Source organism: Bos indicus x Bos taurus, chromosome 16 (assembly GCF_003369695.1).
Source record: "Bos indicus x Bos taurus breed Angus x Brahman F1 hybrid chromosome 16, Bos_hybrid_MaternalHap_v2.0, whole genome shotgun sequence".
NCBI classification, from domain to species: Eukaryota; Metazoa; Chordata; class Mammalia; order Artiodactyla; family Bovidae; genus Bos; species Bos indicus x Bos taurus.
In genome coordinates, this window is record NC_040091.1 from 46,612,894 (window position 1) to 46,635,144 (window position 22,251).

The following is a 22,251-nucleotide window of genomic DNA, read 5'->3' on the forward strand; positions in this document are numbered from 1 at the left end:
AGAGGGGGCCTTGCTGCTTCTGTATTCCAGGTTTGTGCAGCTCTGCCCCTTGAATGGATGGACAGTGGCGGCATAAGATGCAGATTTCAGGACCTTAACATCTGATAATCCACAGCCCCAAACTGCTTTTCCCAGCCCCCCTGACAGCAACACCCTCTTCCAGGTGACAAACCCATGGTTTATCCCCAGGATCTGCGCACTGTCCCACACTGTCTCACATCCAGTCTGTCAGCCAGTCCTGTTGGTCCACCTTCCAGAAATCTAGGACCCAACCAGCTGTCCATATGTACCAAGGTCATCCCTCACCCCTAGATTGTCATCAGTTCCCAGTGATCTCCCTGCTCCCCCTCCTGCTCCCCAACTCTTTCCTCCACTCAGCAGCCAGAGAGTGGGAGGCAGCCTTTTAAAATCTAAGTCAGACTGCCCCTCCTCTGCTCCCATCTCATTCGACCGTCGCCGAAGTCCTTAGAGGGCATGTGGTGCCCGGAGGACCTTTCCCTGCCCCTCTGCTCCAGGCCTCTGGCCTTACTGCTGTCCTGGCGTTGTGCCTACCTTGCACCTTTGTGTCAGCCTGGATTGTACTTGCACCGCCCACTCCTCATCCTTCAAGCCTTTGCTCACAAGTCACTTTATCAACAAGGCTACCCTGTAGCCCCTTTTAACTTGGGTCCATGGCTCCCCGCTTCCCTGCCCTTACTGGATACTCCTGACCTTGCTCTAGGTTTCCTTTCCCGGAGTGCTTATCACCCTCCGACACACATTATAATCTTACTCCTTGCATTTTCTGTTTTTTGTTTATCCAGATAAAAAGCCAGCCCTTCAAGAGCAAGGCTTTTATTGGTTCACTGCTGTAGCCCAGGTGCCTCAAACAGTGCCTGGTATGTAGTAGGTGCTCAATAAGTACATGCTGGACAGATGCCTGGCTGAGACCCTGAACTCTGTCCAGAGCCAGCAAGGCTGGCAGGCGCCACTCACCTGTATTGCTCCAATGTTCTCCATCAGCTGGTCTGCGCTGGAAGCACCCAGGAGCACGGAGCTGACCCCCTCGTTCCTCAGGCACCAGGCTGGGGGTGGGCAGCAAGAGCAGAGGTGAGGAAGGCACCCCCACCCAGGGCCCTCCCTGGTTCTACCCTACCCATGATGGGGCCAGAGAGACCCAGCCTCTTGGGCATAGGACTGAGGGTGTCCCAGGAGGGCCCTGGCAAGCCAGGGGCTCAGCAGTGCTGGCACCAGCTGCCCCCAGTGGAGAGATGGCCCAAGTGCTCATGGACATCCTCATTCTCTCCCCATGAATATGGGAGCCCATTACCCATGGCTGGCTGATGGAAGGGGGTGGCCCAGGCACTCAGGGACTCTTGATTTCTTTCTGGGGACCTTGGTCCCCCCTGCGCCCCAGCCCTCTTACCAATGGCCAGCTGGGGGAGGGTACAGCCCAGGCGCTCGGCGATGGCCTGTAGTTCCTTCAGCTTGGCCTGCTGGCGCCGGCCCTCCTCACTCAGGATCTTGTCCTTCAGCCACTGGTATCCCTGGTTGTGGGATGTGGGGAGAGCACAGCCCATGGGTGAGGGCAGGTCACCCGGGCCACTGCATGCATGGCACAAATGATGATCTGTGCCAGGGTGGCACTGCCCTGGCCCTGATGCTGTGGTCCAGACCCAGGCAGGTGGAAGGATGGGAACCACTGCATTTGAAGGCTGTGGGAAGCTAAGACTGGGCCCGTGAGCTTGGACAAGGAGGTGGACAAACCGATCTTCCCTTCTTCTGGGAGGCTGGGCGGCCCAAGAGGTGTGCCCACAGCAAGGTCAGGGAGCCCTCTGGGAGGCTTCTGTGGTTTGGGGAGAAATGGGGGAGGCAGGCCATCCTGATCCCTAGGGCGGGGGGCTCCAGTGTTCGCTCTGTCCTGGCCTGGTCAGGCCTTTCTCTGCCTGCTCCTTGTCCCCCCAACACTTCAGTCTGGAGACCCTCTGAGTCTCCACTCTGAGGTGTATGTGTCGGGTGTTCACTTTTCCCTGGGGCACTTCTGAGGGATACTGAAGAAATTACACAGCCCTCCACCCAGAGGTTCAGTGGTGGGCCAGAGAATGTAGGCGTGTCTATAGGGGAGGAGGCACCTGAAATGGAACCCTAGCCCTGGCCCGGGTTGTGAGTGTTGAACTTGGGGCGAGGCCCCGGGTGGGGGGTGGGGCTTCAGCTGGCGGATGTCCCACAGATGGGCAGCCTTTCTAGACATGGGGTCAGGCCAGCTGGGGCTCCAAGTTCCCACGCCTGGAACCGCCCCGCAGACAGTGGCCCAGGGAAGGTGTCCAGCACCAAGGTGTCCACCCAAAGGCTCCATCCCTCCAAAATGCCTGTCCCTGCCTATCCCCTCCCCCAGCCCCCGCCGCCAATTCACCTTCAAAGAGGCTCTAGAGTAGGGCGGGATGCCACTGTCGTACTTTCCGGAAACGATGCCGCAGGCCAGAGGGGACCAGGTCATGGCGCCCACTCCTGGGAGAGGAGAGCGGGAGAGGTTAAGCCCAGGGCCCGGAGAAGGAGCAGAGAGACAGGAAAGGAGCGTGGCAGAAGAGCGCAGTGAAGGCAGGGCAGGACGGGGCCGAGCAGCAGGGCGTGAGAGGGGCGGGGCCGGGGCGTAATGGGGAGGGGCTGGAGAGGGAGAGGGGGAATCTGGGGATAAGATTGGAACAGGGCTGGGGAGGGGCGGGGGAACCCACCTATCTTGTGGAAGAGCTCCGGCAGCTGCACCTCTACCTTCTCCCGCTGGAACATGTGGTACTCCGCCTGCTCGCAGATGGGTGGGATCAGGTTGAACTGCCGGGCCACGGAGTAGGCCTCCTGTGGAAGCAAAGAGGGGCACGGATGGTTCCTGCGGGCCAGCGATCTGGGGGCCTTCTTGAGCAGCAGGGAGAAGACACAAAGGCATCTCCAGGAAGTTGGCTGGCCCGCCTGCCCCCTGCCCGCTCCTCTCAGCTTCCCTGGAAGACTGTTAGGCTCCCCCTCCGTGAGCTGAGAACACCGGGTGGGCTGTGGAGCCCCAAGGACAAAGGGATTTGGGGCGAAAGCATGACTCTGTAGTGAGGCTTAGGTTCTGGCACTTACTGGCGGGTGACCTTGGGGAAGGGGCTCACCCCTCTGTGACTCAGCTTCCCCATCTGTCAGGTGTTGCCCGCCCTCAGGACAGTGCCTTCTTGTTACTGATTTTATCATTGTCAGTCTAGGGCCTGGACCCGGAATGACAGCAGGGGCAGGAAACGCTAGGTTAGGACGGGGGAGTGGCTGGCATGAGCTCATTTCTGGGACTCGGAGCCCAAGGCCTCCACTCTGCAGACTGGATGGGCATGAGCTCCTGGGGAGGCCCGTCTGCCAGCCTGAGAGGCCCTTTTCCCCTTTAGCTTAAGACTCAGCTTTCACATCTGTAAAGTGGGGATGAGATCCTGACACCTCAGTGAGTTCTGTGCTGCATCCAGGCAGCTTCAGAAAAATGCCAAATGATACGAAAGTCATAGATGCCAAAGGCTGATTGATACCACAGGATTCTCGAGTTGTATTCAAGTTGAAGATCCTGATTAATTATTTTTTTTTTTTTGATGAACCAGAAATCTGGGACTCACTAGAGGAGAAGCCCCCCTCTGAGGCATGCCAAGATGTGGGAAATTCTGGGAGGTGGGGCATGGGAAGGGCTGGGATGGGGAGGAGGCCTGGAGCTGAGGGTGAGGGAGTCAGCCTGAGAGCTAGTCTAAGACACAGTCCCCAGGCCTCTGCCCTTCCCCCACCAACCAGCTGTCTGCCTCTGGGGAGCTGCTCTGCCAACCATTCTGGGATACCCCAGGAATATTATAAAACGTCTTTCACCCTCAGCTTCTGATGGCTCCTGTGAGGGAAACAAGGAAGGGGATGCCTTCCTGAAAGTGCAGGTGAGGGAGAAACCTCATGGACTATGAGATGGAAGGTCAGGCTCTGCGCTGCACGGCCTGTGGTACCCATCATTTGGTGTGACCCTGGGTGTGTTACTTAACCTCTCTGCGTCTCAGTGGCCACATCTGAGAAGCAGGGTGCCAGCAGCACTTACTCATAGGCTGTGAGGATGAAATGGGAGTTAGTCCGCATGAAGCCGTCAAATCTAATGGCACCTGGAACACTGCGGGAGCTCAGCCTAGTGGCTGGCACGGCCACCACTGCTGGGCGCTGGCTGAGCTCCAGGATCCCTGCTAAGAGCTTCACCTCTGATCTCTCAGATAATCCTCACATAGCCTCATGACAGTAGGTCGTCCTAGCAGTGTTGTTCTACAGGTGGGGAAACCGAAGCTCAGAGAGCCGAAACCATCGGTCCGGGGCCACACAGTGCTGGGATTCAAGCTCAGAGCCCTGTCTGCAAAGTCTGCAGACATCACTGCCACAAGTCACCATACCGTCCCTCCCCTTAGTACCCAGCAGTCTATGCATCAGGGACCAACGGCACCGAACCTGCCAGAGCCCCAGGGTCGTCGCCCATGGAGCGGGGCCGGGAGCCCAGCCCCTGGACGCATACACACCAAGAGGTCACATTACCATGATCTCCATGGAGCTCCAGCGCGATGTGCCCCAGTACATGGCCATCCCCTGGTTAATGACGTGAGTCATGGCACGCACCGTCTCTGTCACGAGAGAAGGGGAAACTGCAGGTTGGGGGGATGGCCGAGGGCACAGGGCCCCGCCTGGGGACATTCTGCAAAAAAAAAAAAAAAAAGGCCAGGAGCAGGGAGAGGATGCTGCCAGGACAGCTTGTAAGCAGTGAGCTTCCTGGCTCCAGAGGTGTGGGTGGCCGGGGTTTTCTGGGATGACAGAAAAAAAGTGAGCTGTTGTCCAAGAAGCTGATCTTGAAAACAGTGTCCCCAAATAGTTACAGGCCTTATGGAATGTTTGAAAATATGGGTTATGGATGGATTGAAATGTTTCTATGGCAGATTAGAGGGATGAAGGAGAGGTGAGATCAAAGAATGTGACTCTAGACTCTAGAATGGGGGGCATTCTCTAGTTTGGGAAAGATTTGGGGACCCTTATTGCTCAGGAAGAACCAGATAAACAGATTAAGGTTATGATCAGATTGACAGGCAGCAACAGGAAATAAACTCAACTTTTGCCTTCTCTAGTATTCTGAAAGCGTTAGTCGCTCAGTCATGTCCAACTCTTTGCGACTCTATTCACTGTAGCCTGCCAAGCTCCTCCGTCCACGGGGTTCTCCAGGCAAGAATACTGGCGTATGTTGCCATTCCCTTCTCCAGGGGATATTCCTGGCTCAGGGATCGAAGCTGGGTCTCCTGCATTGCAGGCAGATTCTTTACTGTCTGAGCCACCTACTGGGGCTACTCCAGACTGTCACTGGGATCTGGAGAACTGAATGTAGAGGTAATAACAGTGTCTGTCCCAACAAAGGGCAGGGTACGGGCCCTGGCTGGTCCCAGAGGGTGGGGCAGTAGGGCGGAGTTCCTCTCATGTCCAAGAGATCCAGCAGTAAACATGGAAAGCCCCCTGCAGACCATGCCCCAGATTCTCAAACCAGTCAGTATCCAGCAAGGGACCCTCTCCCCATCTCCACTGTGACAGATTTTTCTTCAGTTCAAAAGAAGTTTTTCTGAGAAATAAAAATCTGCCACAGTCGCCCCTAGGCTGCTTCAGCCCCAGGGGGATACTGTGGTCTTTACAACTGAACTTGGCCTCAAGGAGCAGTGTCCATTTTGGGAAACATTCATTCTTCAGCTGAACTTCTGGGGCTCCTTGAAAATCCCATCTCTCCTGAAGTGGCCACTGATGTCGGGAAGCAGAGGCCCCTCAAGACAGCACGGGTGGAAGGAAGGAAGACAGGAGGATGCAGGTCCTTTCTGAGCTCCACCTTGGAAGGCCCCAGGCCACGGGGACAGTCTCTGGCAGAGTGGTACCTCTCTTTTGGGGTGTCTCTTCCACCCATTCTCGATCCCTGAGTGCCTCTTTGCCAAGGTCCCCCTTTTCAGTAGAAAACTAATGTAGCTGGGACTTCTGGGGTGGTGCTCTTGGTGGCCTTGCCCAGGACCCCTGAAAAATTATACCTCAGCTTCCAGGTCTGTACGCCAAGTCCTGCCCTCTCCTTCCTTCCAAGGTTGGGGACTGGGTTCCTCTCCACCCATCCCAGGGAGGGAGTCTGGCAGGGAAGCCCCCTACCCGTGGGCTATGAGCAGGGCACCACTTTAATGGCCAATACTATTCGACATGAAGAGCAGCACTTGGTTGCAAGGTTGAGGGTCCCAGGAAGGTACCTGCCCACATTTGAGCCCTGTGCCCAGGCTGCTAGCCCGGCCGTCTTCATCGGGTTCTTTAGAAATAGCCTTGGGGGTACCTGTGACCATGCAGTGTGACCACCCAAGTCTTCAGCCAAGGCTCAGGCCCACATGCTGGAGTAGGGGAAGCAGACGACACCCCGTTCGCCAGCCTGGCTTCCTCGAGCACAGCTCTCTCCCTTCCATGCAGAGAGGAGGGTCCAGCGGGAGCCCGGGGGCCAGGGTGGTGTGCGAGCCTGCGGCTGGCCTGGGAGGGAAGGGGTCCTGGGCGAATGCTGCTGGGTACCTCGAGGGTCCAGGTCCTTGGCAGGCTGGGCATGGAGCCTGTGTACAGGAGCATCACCCTTGTGCTTCTGCCTAAGCTGGGTGTCATGACACCAGAAACAGGGACAATTAGGGATGACTGTCTACCTCAATATTTAATGCTGTTGAATAGAAGCGGGAGGACCAAATCCTTCTAGCTGCTGCCAAAACCCAGGGCATCTCCTGCTGTGTCACAAATAATACATGGGAGGGGTTGGGTGGCAGTGCCAGCTGGCAGGCGGGAGCCCTTCCATTGTGGAATGCAGCCCAGCTTCCAGGGAGACCAAGATCTGCCCTTGGTGTGGGGGCACCCAGGGTCCTTTAGTTTAGGGCAGGGCAGAGACCACTGCCTGGCCAGAGGCTACCCCAGGTCTCAGAGTATCCCCAGATCATGTAGGTATTCTTCAGGAGAAAAATGATCACATTTCAATGGCGAGCTCTGACCGCATAGCATGGGGTGAGAGTGACAGGTGGCCCAGCCTGCCCAGGGTGGAAATAGGGCAGCTGGTGGCTGGTCCTTTTGCTTTGGATTGAGGTGGGGGCTTAGCAAAGTGGACTATGGAGAAGATACAGCCTGCTGGGGGCCAATATTCTGGGGTCCCCAATGTGTTCACTCCTGTGGAAACCCGGTCTCCCCAGCCCTCTCCCAGACCATCCGGGGTCAAGGTGTCAGGCGCTGATCACAGCATCCCCAAATCAAGAGGAAGCCCCCTTGGGTCATGGATCGTGGCGATGCAAGGCGGGGCAAGGAGGGGGCATGCATGCATGGGAGGGAGGATGGGAGGAAAGAGGTGACAGCATGGATGGGGATGGGAGGGGGTGGCGGGGGTCTGCTCCGCTTTGCTTTTCTTCACTTGCAAGATGTTCCCATAAGGCACTTATTTCTCCTTTGTGCATTTTATGGAGAAGTTTTATCATGGGGGCGGGAAGAGAGTTGTGTAAATAAAAACACTGTCTCATAAAATGCAACTCGGACACAGAGGTCAGTGGTCAGGCTGAGGGTACTGTGTACCTTCTATGATGAAAGTCCTTGACTTGGAGGAACTAAATGGATCCCCTGGTGATAAAAGAAAGATCGAAAGAGACCAGAGTTCACAGCTGTGGGAATGCTGAGGGGTGCAGTCTGACAAAGGGCATGGGGATGCAGGCTCAAATCACTTTTTGCAGACTACTGGTTTGGATAACACACACACACACACACACACATATATATACACATGCATGGGTACATGGTATATATACAAACAAATGAAGAAAAAGTAACTTGAATGTAACTGAATTTTCCAAGACCCTGAAGCAGCGAAGCACAGATGAGAAGATGCCCAAAGCAGAGAGCTGGAGGAGATAGGAGGGGCTGAGACTACAGGAGTCAAAAAATAAATAAGCATCCGAGAAACCAAAACTGCTTTTCAAAGCATTGCACGTTTCTTTTCCTCCTCTGAGTAATAGTTTATTTCCCAGAGCAAAAGGCCCCTAAAACCTCCCAATAGAATGTGGATGGTGACTGAAAGAATTGAAAAGAATGCAGCAAGGAGTCATGGGATCATGACTTTAGCTAACACAGCATGCGTTCAAGCCCAGGATGGGGCTGGGACCTGGAGCAAGGATGGGACTCAGCCTGGAGGTGCTGGGGCAGCTGGGGGAATGATCAGAGGCTGAGTTCCCCACACTGGGTAGGCCCCACCTCCCACCCCACTAGGCTTGGGTGCCCAGCGGGCCCTGGCATGGTGCCATCAGAGCCTTAGGTTCAAAACCTTCTGCCCTTTTTGGAACCACGATGTCCAGCCAGGTGCTTCCAAGGAGAACATACCTTCCATGGGTGTGTTGGGGTCCGGGCGGTTGGCAAATACCACATCCACATACTCCAACTGCAGCCGCTCCAGGGAAGCTTTCAGACCTGGGTAGGGGAGGAGTAGGGGGAGGGAGGGGGTGCGTTACAATCTTCACAGACATTCCTGGGCCCTCACCCGTGAGCAAGCGGTGACAGGGACAAGGCAGTCCCCAGGACCTGTGGACGGCAGGGTGCACATGTGGGCACAGGCCATTGAGATTGCAAACAGCCATGAGAGAAGAGGTGGCACACCCCCAAAAGAGGGGGGTGGGGTCCACAGGCCACATGTCCTGTGACCGAATGGAGGGGACGCCTCCTAGAGTGGCCCGGGAGGGAACTGGGAGGAGCTAGGCCACCTGACATGGAGTGGATCGTCCATGGCATGGAAGGCCAATGGGGCCCACTGAGCACTTGGCAGCAGCTCAGAACGGAGCTGCAGAGCCGGAGTGCAGGGCCGGGCACCAGGGCAGGGCAGGGCAGGCAGCAAGGCCTCCTAATCCTTTTATTTTTAATGGAGTGACTGTATTACTTCGACAAAATGAACATGGGCGAAAAGGCACTGAGACAATAACAACTGGGACACGCGAGGCATTCCAGCCCACTCCCCAACCCCGTGCGGGACTCCCGTGTGCTGAGCCCCAGGCTGAGTCCGACACGCAGGACCTCGCTGGGGTCCTTCTTGATTCCTGTAACACCAGAGGTGGGCATTATTCCCCTGCGTTTAACAGATGCTGCCACAGAGGTCTGGGGAAATAATGTCCCTTGCTCAAGGTCGCCCAGTGGGCACAGGGCCCAGCCTGGGTTGAAACCCAGGCCTGTCTGTGTCTTCCCAGGGTCATGTGAGCCCCACCCACACATACCCCTGCCCCTCTCTCGTGACCCAGAGGGACCACCCCGTGTGAGCCTGGGTGGATCAGGGTTTGGGCTGTCCCTAGAGCTCCAGGCTTGTAGCATGGATGGGGCCGGGGCACAGTGGTTTCTTCACTTTTGCATCCACAGGAGGATGCCGAGGGCATCCTAAGGCCCGCCCCCTCCTCACCTTCTATTATGTGCTTCCTGGAAAGGCCCCTCTCCGTCTCGGCTCTGAAAAACAGGTGACAGTGCGTGCAATGTTTCAAGCGTTTTTCGGGGGAAATGTTTATGACGCGATGTTAGGTGAAAAAAGTAGGTCAGTGCGTGCCACTTGCAGTCTGATTCCATTTTGGGGATAAAACCACAAGGCTATGAGGATCTGCTTGTGTGGAGAAGCTGTGGCAGAGCCGGGCTGCCCTCGATCCTGGCTGCCGTGGATGCGGTGGGGCTCAGTGGGGGGCGGGGGTGTCTGCTTTTCAATTTGCCCTCTCTCTGACTTGGATTTTTCAAAACTTAAAATGAATCATATTTCTAATTCCTATGAAGCCTATTTTGTCCAGCCCCGGAGAAACTATGGGGCCAGATTCCCAGAAGACAGCAAGGGTGGTCTGTGGCCCAGAGTAAGTGGAGTGAACAGGACAGTTCAGGAATTTTCTGCTTTTTCCAGAATTTTTAGGATGTTACCTTGGTAATCACAAACAAACAAAACCACAAAAGTAAAAATAAAAGGGAAGCAAGGATTGAGCACAAGGCAACTCAGCCAAAGCTGCTTTTCTGGAACTTGGGGTCCCTCAACAGGGATGGCACGAGCCAGGGAAGATGGCCACACACACACCCCCTGTACCCTGCTTCCTGCTCCAGGAGATAGGAAAGCGTGCTGCCCAGGTGCTGAGGCTGGCGTGTCCAGGACGGACCCCAGGCAGCCTCCGTTCCTCCAGGATGACTGCCCCCTGCCCACCCACAGGGGTCTCTGCAGACCTGGCCCCTCGCCAGGGGGTTGCCTGTGGCTGTACCTACTTTCCTCCCCAGAAGATCTTGGTGGTGATGACGAGGCTGGATCGTCTGTGGAACAAGAGAAGGAGGGCTGTTCCTGGGTGCGACCCCTTGGGGTCTTCCCTCCCCGACCCTCCCCACTGTCTTCAGCCCTTACCCAGGAGTCCTAAACCCTCACCCGGGAGCACAGGGTGTGAAACAGGGTGCTTCTCTATCACTCAGTGTTTGGGGTGTTCCTAGCCCGGGGGCCTGGATCGAGCCAGGAGAAAACCTATAGACATGATTAACTATGTGGATGCAGCTAACTAACCATGGAACCAGGGCTGGGCAGTGAGGGGCCAGGTGGAGATGGAGTCTGGTGTGACTGGAGCCTGGAGCCTAGAGGAGGGGGCACGTTTGGGAGCAGGGGACAGGGTCCAGGGAACAGAAGGCTGCCGCTCTGTGGGGACTCGGAGGACGTCAAGTGTCAGGACTGGCTGGGGCTTGGAGGGCTCTGGTGAGGATGGAGTGAGATAAGGGACCACCCGATATGGCTGTTTTCTACTGGCTGAGGCAGCATTTCAGAAAAGCTGTGTGGGACAGCCTTGGGGAGCATCCTGGGTGCCACCAGGTTGGGGGAAAGGCTGGGGTGGAGCTGACCCGAGAGATAGGCAGGTGATGCTCCTGGGAGCTCAGACTTGGGTGGCTGAAAGCCTGGGGGAAAGGAATGGATTCAGGTCTCCTGCCGCAAATCCACAAGAGGCAATGCTGACATCTGTTACTTTGTCTTGGAGGGACAGGTGGGTGGGGTGATGATGGCTCCTCCTATCCACATTTGACCTTGACCATTCCCAAGGGATGGGGGAGCAATGCCCCTGTGGTTGTGTTTTCTTCCCATGAGGGTCGGGGGGGGGGCAGTTTACTGCTCAGGAAACAGCTCCTCAAAGCCAGAGGCTCTGGCTGCTGCCAGTATCACCTTCAGGCAGGTGGGATGACCTGGTAGGCATCTCCTCGTGTGTTTACCTGAGACACCATCGGGACTCACTCATACCTGTAGTTTCTTTTACTTACAGAGTGACCTGGGATTTATTTGGGGATCAGTTAGAGCCATGAAGAAACAACCTGGGTTGGGTCAAGAGGAGGGTGTCAGTTATCCAGGCCCCAGGAGCTGGTGGAGACTCTGAGTGTGTGCACCAGGGGAGGGCGTGGAGGACACCTGAGTGTGTGTACCAGGGGACGGGATAGGGGACACTTGAGTGTGTGTACCAGAGGAGGGCGTGGGGGACACCTGAGTGTGTGCACCAGGGGAGGGGATGGAGGGGTTTGGTGGAGGTAGGGGAGGCCCAGCCTTCTAACTGCTTCTGACTTTGCTGAAAATGAAGACACACAGGCCACAAGTGGCCCCAAAGTGCAGTCAAGTGCTCAGCCTGGCCTGACCCCAGGTGTGCGGGAAACTCTGCGTCAAGCCAGGCGGAGGCTCCTGACCCCCCGGCTCAGGCCCTGGCTCCCTGGGGGTGGCCACCCATACTGTGAGCGCTGGCTCCCCTTGCAGGAAGCACAGGGACTGCCTCTATTCTGGGACATTCTCCCCTTCCCAGCAAGAACAATGCTGGGACCACCAGGTCTTAGAAAGCCAGGCTGGCTGCACAGGGCCATGAGGCCAACAGTCGGCACTCTGCAGGCAAATAGGAAGAAACAGCCGTGGGATCCTGCCCACCCTGCCCGGGGCCCCTAGAGCAGGCCTCTTCCCTTCCTGTAGCCTTCTCCAACCTTCTCCCTGTGCGTGTGTGCATGCATGTGCCCTGGAGCTGGAGCATGTGAGCAGAGGAATTAATTACCTCCATCCCTTCTTCTTGATGATGTTTCCTAACACCACTTCAGCTCTGCAGAAAAGACCGAGACATGGGGACTTCATTATTGGGTAACGGAAACCTCAAGCCGCACCCCACCTTGCTCATCAGCCACAGGGTCCCCTGGGTGAAAACACCACCCGGCCCAGAGCTGCTAATGTCTGCGTTGGCCCGGGATGCTCATTCCAGAGTGAGGAGAGCACCTGGGAGCAGCGGGGGCTGCTCCCCATGGAGGTGGCCACGGCCATGTGCCACTGTCCCAGCACAGTGGCTCCAGCTCCCACAGAGAAGGGAGGAGCGACGTCCTGCTTGGAAAGACCAGCAGCGGCTGCTTCCCTGGCCCCTCGGAAATTCACCAGGGAAAACGCTTGGCAACATTACATGGCAAAGTTTCCAGACAAGTGTGTGTTTTTTTTTTAAAAAAACATAGCTTATTCACCAAGCACATTCTCTGTTTGCAGAGACAATCAACAAGTACTCAGGGCTGACTTTCCAGCAGAGTGTGTTCGTGTTTGTGTGTGTCCATGAGTGTGTGTGCATGTCCACGAGTGTGTTTGTGTGCGTCCACAAGTGTGGGTGTGTCCACAAGTGTGGGTGTGTGCATCCACGAGTGTGAGTGTGTTGAGTGTGGGCGTGTGTCCATGAGTGTGGGGGTGTGCACCAATGAGTGTGTGCACTGAGTGTGGGTGTGTGTGTCTCTCTTGTTTCTTGCTTTTGTAACAATAGAGAGATGGACGCCATGCTGACCGCTGTCCGGTCTGCTTGGTGTCACTCTGGGCCCTGCACCAAACTCGTGTCAGCCAGGGTCATGCGCTGACCATTCCAGCCGTGTTTGGCACTGCAGCACTGGATTAACTTTGAAGAACTTTCTGCTCGTGGCAAAATGTTTCTGAGCAAAAAACAACAGACGGAGAATGATCCATACCCAGTGCTCCATTCCAATTATAACAGTGCCTGAGTCATCCACTCAGAAATCATGGGCTCTAATTTGCAAGCTGTTTAGCATCCATTCTGAAGGCTCTTCATTTATGGTCAAGATGCACAGAAAGTCACTCAGCCCCGAGCCTCCTTCCTTTCATTCCTGGGTCTCTCCTTGGTGGGACAAAAGATTAGGAAAGAAGGAAGGAGATGGGCAGCAGGCAGAGGTCCTGGGGCTATAGGAGCTGCAGGCAGTGACAACTGAAGCCTGTTGCTTTCAGCTTTGAATTCTGCTGGCCGCGAATTTGGTAAGACTGGCCTCTGTCCAGCGGGGGTGCAGAAATCCTGCAGCTCTCTGGGAAGTGCCCAGAGCATGAGAAACAGGGGGACTCAGTAAGATGGGCGCTTGGCACTCTGGTTAGAAGAGGGACTCAGTGTGCTGGCCTGCGATGCCACCCTGGGTGTCCAGTTAGGCTGAGGGGAGTGAAGACAATGCCTCGAGGAGTGTGGCTGCCATGAAAGGGGGTGTGCGGGACTTGGACACAGGGCCATCTGGAGCTGGGGGAGGCTGTGGGGAGCTGTTGCTCGCACACTCTCGTGGGCAGCAAAGCCAAGGCAGGCGCAGGGCCAGGGAACAAGCTGGGGTGCTTGAGACGGGGGACGCCTCTGGGCTTGGCATCTGCATCTGGCTTTTCCACCTCTGACCCTTCGGCTTAGCTCATCAGTCTGGAAAGCGTTTCACTCTGCTTGAAAGCTGTTGCCAGTGCAGAGGGGTTGGGGGGTGGCAGCAACAGGGGACAGAGGGCCACTGATGGGGACTGGAGGAGACTCAGGAAGGGGGTCCCAGCAGAGGCCCTTGGGGACATGAGACCCTCGGACCCTGGGCTAGGACTTGAGCAAAGGCTGAGCTGGGGTCCTGATTCTTGGTCCTCTGGACTCTATCCTGGGCTGCAGGTAATAACCTGGAGCCCAAGAGGCAGGTGCTGGCCCCGAGGCCATGGCACACGGCAGGCCAGGCTGAGTGGCTCAGCTGATGGGAACTTGGCTCGCCCTAGGCAGCAGGGGGCCAGAGGGAGGACGGAGAGCGAGCCAACAAATGATTTCACAAACAAAAGCTGACTTTTGGAAACCCAATGCAGGAGAGTGGATGATTTGATTACAGGCCAGTCTTTAAAACTGAAGCCAGAGGCCTTGGCTGAAGAGCGCTTTTACATAATTGAGTAGGAAAGTTCATTGCCAAGATGGGAAGCGCTTCCTACAGCGCTGGGCTCGGCTCAGCAGACCCCGCTCTCCCCGGTTCCTGAGGGGCCCTGTGTTCCCTGCAGCCCTAATTGCACCATTAAGATGTGAGAGTGCCAGGCATGCGGGGCTGGCTGCAGGTCGTGGGCGCAGCAGGAGAGCCGGAACTACAGCTTAATCACGTTCTCGCCCAGTGCGGCATCTTGGGCACCAGAGGGGCTGCGGTCAGCTCACTGCTTGAACACACGTGAGTTTGGCAAGTCACCGAGTGCTCTGTGATTCTGACCCCATGAAAACACACCTCCTCCAGCCGTTTAGAGTTTGGAAGAGCACGCAGGGAATGGGAGGTGCAAATTGTCTTGGGAAAGAAGAGCACGTCCTGGGAGCAACAGAGGCTCCGGCTCTTCCCCAGGAAGCCATGGTTGGCCCGCACTGCTTTTTCCCGTGAGAAAAGGAACGTACTTGCCCGCCGCGTAGACTTCTGCGGTATCGAAGAGGTTGATGCCATTGTCGTAGGCCAAGGTCATTAGCTGCTCTGCCATCTGAAATGAGAAAATCTGGGTTACTCACAGGCAGCACTGTCTTGCCAACCCAGGCGGAGTGGGGCCTGGAGGCTCAGAGCTCAACCTTGAGGTCTGGGGAGGTCCTCTGAGTGCCGAGGCCCTATCCCTGTGTTCCCACGTCCTCTCCTGCCGCAGGGCGAATGTGGAAGCAGCTCAGCCATAGACCCACAGAGAAGAAAGAAGCCAGGATGAATAAAGAAACAGCCTCTGGACTGTGAATATCTTTTTCTTTTTTTTCGGCTTTACTAGTAGGCTTCCCACGGAGAAGGCAATGGCACCCCACTCCAGTACTCTTAACTGGAAAATCCCATGGACGGAGGAGCCTGGTAGGCTGCAGTCCATGGGGTTGCTAAGAGTCAGATACAACTGAGCGACTTTACTTTCACTTTTCACTTTCATGCACTGGAGAAGGAAATGGGAACCCACTCCAGTGTTCTTGCCTGGAGAATCCCAGGGACAGGGGAGCCTGGTGGGCTGCCGTCTATGGGGTTGCACAGAGTTGGACACGACTGAAGCGACTTAGCAGCAGCAGCAGCAGCAGCAGCAGCAGTAGGCTTCCCAGGTGGCACTAGCAGTAAAGAAACCATCTGCCTATGCAGGAGATATAAGAGGTGCAGGTTCGATTCCTGGGTAGGGAAGGTCCCCTGGAGGAGGGCATGCCAACCTACTCCAGTATTCTTGCTTGGAGAATCCCATGGACAGAGGAGCTTGGTGGGCTACAGTCCATAGGGTTGCAAAGAGCTGGACGCAACTAAAACAATGTGGTAAGCACACAACAAATGAGATCTCAGTTCCCTGACCAGGAATTGAACCCGTGCTGTCTGCAGTGGAAGTGTGGAGTCTTAACTACTGGACCACCTGGGAAATCCCATGGACTGTGAATTTCTTGTGAGCAGGGACCCTGCCTGTTGGGTCATCACGGGGCTTAGCACCTGTACTGAGTTGAACCCTGTCCTCCAAATTCACATCCACATAGACTCTCAGAATGTGACCTTGTTTGCCAGTGGGGTTTTTGCACATGTGATCAGTTCAGATGAGGTCACATTGCATTACAGTGAGTCCTACATCCGACATGAGTGGTGTCTATATGAATAGATGCAGACACACAGGGAAGAGGCCGTGTGAAGATGGAGGCAGAGGTTAGGGTAAAGGGTCTACAGTTCAAGGAATGCCAAGAATGGCCAACCTCCAGCAGATCTGGGGGACAGGAATGGAATTCCTTCAGAGCCTTGGAGGCACCATGGCCCTGCAGACACCTTGACTTTGGACTTCTGGCCTCCAGAACTGTTGAAGAAATTTCCGTTGTTTTACACCACCCAGTTTGTGGGACTTTGTTCTGACTGTCCTGGGAAACGAACACAGACCACAACAGGGGCATGATAAAAACCGATCCTTGGCAGGATCAGTTCAGTTTAGTTGCTCAGTCGCATCTGACTCTTCGTGACCCCATGGACTACAGCATGCTAGGCTTACCTGTCATCACCAACTCCAGGAGCTTGCTCGAACTCATGTCCATTGAGTCAGTGATGCTATCCAACCATCTCATCCTCTGTTGTTCCCTTCTCCTCCCACCTTCAATCTTTCCCAGCATCAGGGTCTTTCCTAAAGAGTCAGTTCTTTGCATCATGTGGCCAAAGTATTGGAGCTTCAGCTTCAGCATCAGTCCTTCCAGTGAATATTCAGGGTTGATTTCCTTTAGGATTGACTGGTTTGATCTTTTTGTAGTCCAAGGGACTCTTCAGAATCTTCTCCAACACCACAGTTCAAAAGCATCAGTTCTTTGGTGCTCAGCTTTCTTTATGGTCCAACTCTCACATCCATACATGACCATGACTACTGGAAAAACCATAGCCCTGGTAGCTCAGCTGGTAAAGAATCCTCCTGCAATGCAGGAGACCCTGGTTTGATTCCTGGGTCAGGAAGATGCCCTGGAGAAGGGATAGGCTACCCACTCCAGTATTCTTGGATTTCCCTGGTGGCTCAGCTGGTAAAGAATCTGCCTGCAATGCAGGAGACCTGGGTTCGATCCCTGGGTTGGGAAGATCCCCTGGAGAAGGGAACAGCTATCCACTCCAATATTCTGGCCTGGAGAATTCCATGGACTGTACAAAACATGGGGTTGCAAAGAGTTGGACATGACTGAGTGACTTTCATTTGACGAGACCAACCTTTGTCAGCAAAGTAATGTCTCTGATTTTTAATATGCTGTCTAGGCTGGCCATAGCTTTTACTTCAAGGTGCAAGCGTCTTTTAATTTCATGGCTGCAGTCACCATCTGCACTGATTTTGGAACCCAAGAAAATAAAGCCTGTCACTGTTTCCTTTGTTTCCCCATCTATTTGCCATGAAGTGATGGGACCAGATGCAAACTACAGCTAGAATGTTTCTGTGAGGTCAAATCCCTCGAATTTTTCCCAGCAACTGCAGGGGGTGAAGTGATTGTTTGCAGATGGAGAAACTGTCTTCCTCAGATAACTCTCTGGCCTTGGCCTGTGCTTTTCCAGGCAAGGAGCCGAGGAAATCTGCCTGCAATTGACAGCTCCCTCCAAGGTGCAGTGGAGAATGAACTCTCTGGCTTTCTGGACACAGCAGACATCCTTCTCAGCGGGGGTCATGGATCCAAACTCCTCCACTAGCCATTTCTCGAAGCTCAACTCAGAGGACCAATATTCCCTCTCAGGCCAGCCCAGGGTACAGTGAGTAATACTGGGGGGGCCAAAAAGTTCATTTGAGTTTTTCCATAAGATTTTTTTTTAAAAACATTTGTTCCTGGCTGTGCTGCACAGCATATGGGATCTTAGTTCCCTGACCAGGGATGAAACCCATGCGCCTTGCATTGGAAGCATGGAGTCTTAACCACTGGACCACCAGGGAAGTCCCTAGATCCTATAGAAAAACCTGAATGAACTTTTTTGGCCAATCCTATTTAACCCTCAAAAACTGTAGGACAGAAAGCCAGCCAGTTGTGGCTTCTAGGAGCTTTTCATAACACCAAACACAGAATCCCCACTGGCCAGGAAGGTACAGAGAGGGAGGCCAGTGCTCAGTGGGTGTCAGTGGGGTGAAGGGGAGGCTCAATCGCTGCCTATGGGCAGGTGACTGGTGCGGCCAAATCCCTTTATTTTTCAAGAGAAGCCAGAAATCCAGGATATTGGGGTTGTGTTCAGTTGCTAAGTCATGGCAGACTCTTTGGCGTCCCAATCTATCACTATCTCCTAGAGTCTGCTCAAACTCTTGTGCATTGAGTCGGTGATGCCATCCAACCATCTCATCCTCTGTTGTCCCCTTCTCCTCCTTCCCTCAATCTTTCCCAGAATCAGGGTCTTTTCCAATGAACCAGTTCTTCGCATCAGGTAGCCAAAGTACTGGGGCTTCAGCTTCAGCCCCAGTCCTTCCAGTGAATATTCAGGGTTGATTTCCTTTAGGATTGACTGGTTTGAATTCTATGCTATCCAAGGGACTCTCAAGAGTCTTCTCCAACACCAGCATTTGAAAGCATCAGTTCTTAAGCACTCAGCCTTCTTTATGGTTCAACTTTCACATCTGTACATGACTACTGGAAAAACCATAGCTTTGACAATACGGACCTTCGTTGACAAATTGACATCTCTGCTTTTTAATATTCTGTCTAGGTTGGTCATAGCTTTTCTTCCAAGGAGCAAGCGTCTTTGAATTTCATGGCTGCAGTCACGTCCACAGTGATTTTGGAGCCCAAGAAAAGAAAATCTGCCACTGTTTCCATTGTTTCTTCATCTATTTGCCATGAAGTGATGAGACCAGATGCCATGATCTTAGTTTTCTGAATGTTGAGCTTTAAGCCAGCTTTTTCACTCTCCTCTTTCACTTTCATCTAGCGGCTCTTTGGTTCCTCTTCACTTTCTGCCAGGAAGGTGGTGTCATCTACCTATCTGAGGGTGTTGATATTGGGGAGAGGGTGTAAAATCTGTTTCAAATATTGGCAGTGAATCCCAAAGGTTTCAGAGGCTGAGCAGGTCAAAGCTACCCCCATCAGTCAGCTGCTGTCATCAGAGTAGGAAGGCTCTTCGGTGGGGGAGTTTTCTGGATTCCCATCCCCCACCAGAGTAGACTGGCTCCTCTTCTCCCTCCTGGGGCTCAAGTGTAACATTTCCAAAACAACTGCCTTCTCTCCAGGAGCCCTCCCTTCCTCCTCCTCTTCCTGTTTCTCCTCCTTTCTTCCTGTCTGTCCCCTGGGCTGGAATGCTCTGGGTCATCAAGTGGCTTACTCTCTCATGTCTGCCTCCCAGTCCTCCTTTCTCTGTTTTCCTGTTCTTTGTAGTCAGCTCACTAATGGCTCCTAAAGATATTAGGTCCCAGAATCTGTGAATGTCACCTTAGGTAACATTCATGTTACATTTACAGATGTGATTAAATTAAGGGAGATTCTCCTGAATGAACTATGCGTGCTTAGTCGTTCAGTTGTGTCTGTCGCTCAGTTGCGTCTGACTTTTTGTGACCCCATGGACTGTAGACCACCAGGCTCCTCTGTCCATGGGATTCTCCCGGCAAGAATACTGGAGTGGGTTGCCATTTCCTTCCTTCTCCAGGGGATCTTCCCGACCAAGGGATTGAACTTGAGTCTCTTGCATCTCCTGTATTGGCAGGTGGATTCTTAAACCACTGCGCTACCTGGGAAGCACCGGAATGAGCTACGTGAGTCCTAAATGCCACCACAGTTGTCCTTATAAGAGGGAGGTTGCAGGAGATTTGACACAGACAGGAGAAGAGGATGTGACCACAGAGGCAGAGGCTGGGGTGGTGTGGCCATAAGCCGAGGACTGCAGGCAGCCCCCAGACACTGCAAGAGTCAGGAAGGATTTTCCCCTCAAGCCTCCACTGGAAGTGTGGCCCTGCTGACCTTAATTCCAGCCTAGTGATACCAATTTTGGGTTTTGGCCTCCAAAACCATGAGAGAATAAATGTCTATTGTTCTAAACCACGCGGTTAGTGGTTAATTTCTTACAGCAGCCACAGGAAAAGAATGCATTCTTCATCGTTCATTTAACGTATTCTTATCGGGACTAAGACGTGCTTACGAGGTTTCCCTGGGGGCTCAGTGGTAAGGAATCCAACTGTCAGTGCAGGAGACACGGCTTTGATCCCTGACAAGGGTTCAGTCCCCGATCCAGGAAGACACCGCATGCTGCAGAGCGCCTAAGCCTGTGCTATACAGCCTGGGAGCTGCCACTACTGAGACCGCACGCTGCAACTACTGAAGTCTGCACACTCTAGAGCCCATGCTCCACAACAAGATAAACCACTGCAATGAGAAGCCCGCATGCACAGCAACAAAGAGTCAGCATAGCCAAAAACAAATACATAAATAAATAAAATTAAAAACCAAATTACTCTGATTATTCAGTTTTTTTTTTTTTTTTTAAGGATATGCTTAGGATCTGTGATCTGTCCCACTCTCCAGACAGACAGCAGCCCAAGGGCAGGGACCTGGCCTTGGGCAGGTGCTCAGACAGCATGAGCAGACAGAGGAAGAAAGATCTGAAGACAATCCTAATTACACCCAGGACAGTGCCTTTGGGTGACTGTGAACAGAAAGAGAATGGGGGAATCTGGGAATTATCAGGGCTGATTTTTGGTCTGCTATGATTTTGGTGCAATTTCTTTTCCAGATTTTTCTAAGTAAATGCTTTCCTATGGTATTGGAGAAGACTCTTCAGAGTCCCTTGGATTGCAAGGAGATTAAACCAGTCAATCTTAAAGGAAATCAAGCCTGAATATTCATTGGAAGGACTGATGCTGAAGCTGAAGCTCCGATACTTTGGCCACCTGATGCGAACAGCCAACTCTTGGAAAAGACCGCAATGCTGGGAAAGATTGAGGGGAGGAGGAGAAGTGGGTGACAGAGGAGGAGATGGTTGGATGGCATCACTGACTCAATGGACATGAGTTTTAGCAAACCCTAGGAGATGGTGAAGGACAGGGAAGCCTGGTGTGCGCAGTCCATGGGATTGCAAAGAGTCAGACATGACTTAGCGACTGAACAACAATCATATGGTTTTTCCCTGCAACACTGCAACTGTGGCATACAGACAGCTGTCTCTACTGTCTTCTGTGCTGTTTCATCATGGTCCTGTCTCCATGCCAGTCATCAAACATGGCTTCTAAAGACTTTCTCTCTGTGGGTGCATCCTGTTTTGTGTAATGGAGTTTCTGTTTTGTGACTTTCAGTTATTTCCAATGTCAGAGTCTCAGAGGCTGGAGGCAGAAGGAACTTTGGAAGACAAGTGGGCCACCTCCCTATCACCCCCTCTAGGGGACAGCGTCCTGCCCCAGATCTGGGAGGGGCTGCTGGTTCTGAGGCAAGGAGCCCAGGTGGGGTCCCCTTGCATGGCTCTCCAGGTGTGACCTTGGGCACCTGCTCAGTCTGGAGGTTCTGCTTCTTCAGAATGGGATAACAGCACCCACCTCTCTGAGTTGATAGAGGATTGAGAGCCATAATAAATGTAAAGTTCTCAGCCACTATTTGTATTAAATTTTTATTGCCCAGGCTGCTTGGAACATGGGCCCGAGGGGGCATTTTCTACCTGAACAGCTGTGTAAGATCACAGAAAGGGCATTGAACTAGAGTTTGGAAACCTGATTCTGTCCAGGGCAGCTCTGGCACTTTGCCATGTGATGTGAGGTCTACTAACACCAAGTGCTTCCTGCCTCCCTGCCTGACCCATGGAAGTCCCCTTCCCTGGGACAACAACCCACAGATATTTGCAGATGCTGCTGTGACCCCAAAGGATGGCTGACAGCAATCCTTTTCTGTAAAGAGGCTGAGGGTAAATATTTCAGGCTTTTCAGACCAGATGGTCTCTGTGGCAACTATTCCACTCTGCCCTCACAGCCTGAAAGCAGCCACAGACAATATGTAAATGAACTGACGTGGCTGCCTGCCGAAAAAACTTTATTTACAAAAATGGCTGTGGAATCCATAGAGGTAGAGAGTGGATAAGAGGTGACCAGGGACTGGGGGCTTTTGGCTTACTGGGCGCAGAGTTTCTGCTTGGGGTGATGAAAAATGCTGGAAATAGAACACGGTGATGGTTGCATGGCAAAGTTGATGTTAATACCTGTTTACTTCAAGATAACTGTATACTTAATAAATGTATACTTCAAAAATGGTTAACATGGCACATTTTACATTATGCTTATTTTAACTACAGGAAAAGTGATTAAAATGGCAAATTTTACGTTTCATATATTTAAGAAGAAAGGAAAAACAAAAAATAAAAAGAAATCAGGCTGGGGACCAGCTTTGGCCCCGGGGCCATCAGATTAGATCAGATCAGATCAGTCGCTCAGTCGTGTCCGACTCTTTGCGACCCCATGAATCGCAGCACGCCAGGCCTCCCTGTCCATCACCAACTCCCTGGGGCCATCACTTACTAATATTTTCCAAGTCCAGCCAGGAC

The 22,251-nt window shown here is 53.5% G+C and overlaps 1 protein-coding gene across 8 annotated transcripts in view; it reads right to left on the minus strand.

Moving 5' to 3' along the window:
• Positions 1–22,251, minus strand: part of KCNAB2 (potassium voltage-gated channel subfamily A regulatory beta subunit 2) — a 96,065-nt gene that overhangs the window by 3,937 nt on the left and 69,877 nt on the right. For 6 of the 8 annotated variants that reach the window (XM_027565088.1, XM_027565083.1, XM_027565089.1 and 3 more), the window contains 11 exons: positions 14,715–14,794; positions 12,084–12,128; positions 10,291–10,335; positions 9,461–9,504; positions 8,401–8,487; positions 7,603–7,647; positions 4,546–4,631; positions 2,712–2,832; positions 2,393–2,487; positions 1,406–1,526; positions 976–1,064 (listed from right to left, as the gene is read on the minus strand). In XM_027565088.1, coding sequence (XP_027420889.1) covers positions 976–1,064; positions 1,406–1,526; positions 2,393–2,487; positions 2,712–2,832; positions 4,546–4,631; positions 7,603–7,647; positions 8,401–8,487; positions 9,461–9,504; positions 10,291–10,335; positions 12,084–12,128; positions 14,715–14,794 — 858 coding nt within the window. The remainder of the gene's footprint in view (positions 1–975; positions 1,065–1,405; positions 1,527–2,392; positions 2,488–2,711; positions 2,833–4,545; positions 4,632–7,602; positions 7,648–8,400; positions 8,488–9,460; positions 9,505–10,290; positions 10,336–12,083; positions 12,129–14,714; positions 14,795–22,251) is intronic. The other 2 variants (XM_027565091.1, XM_027565090.1) reach the window with 1 other exon arrangement.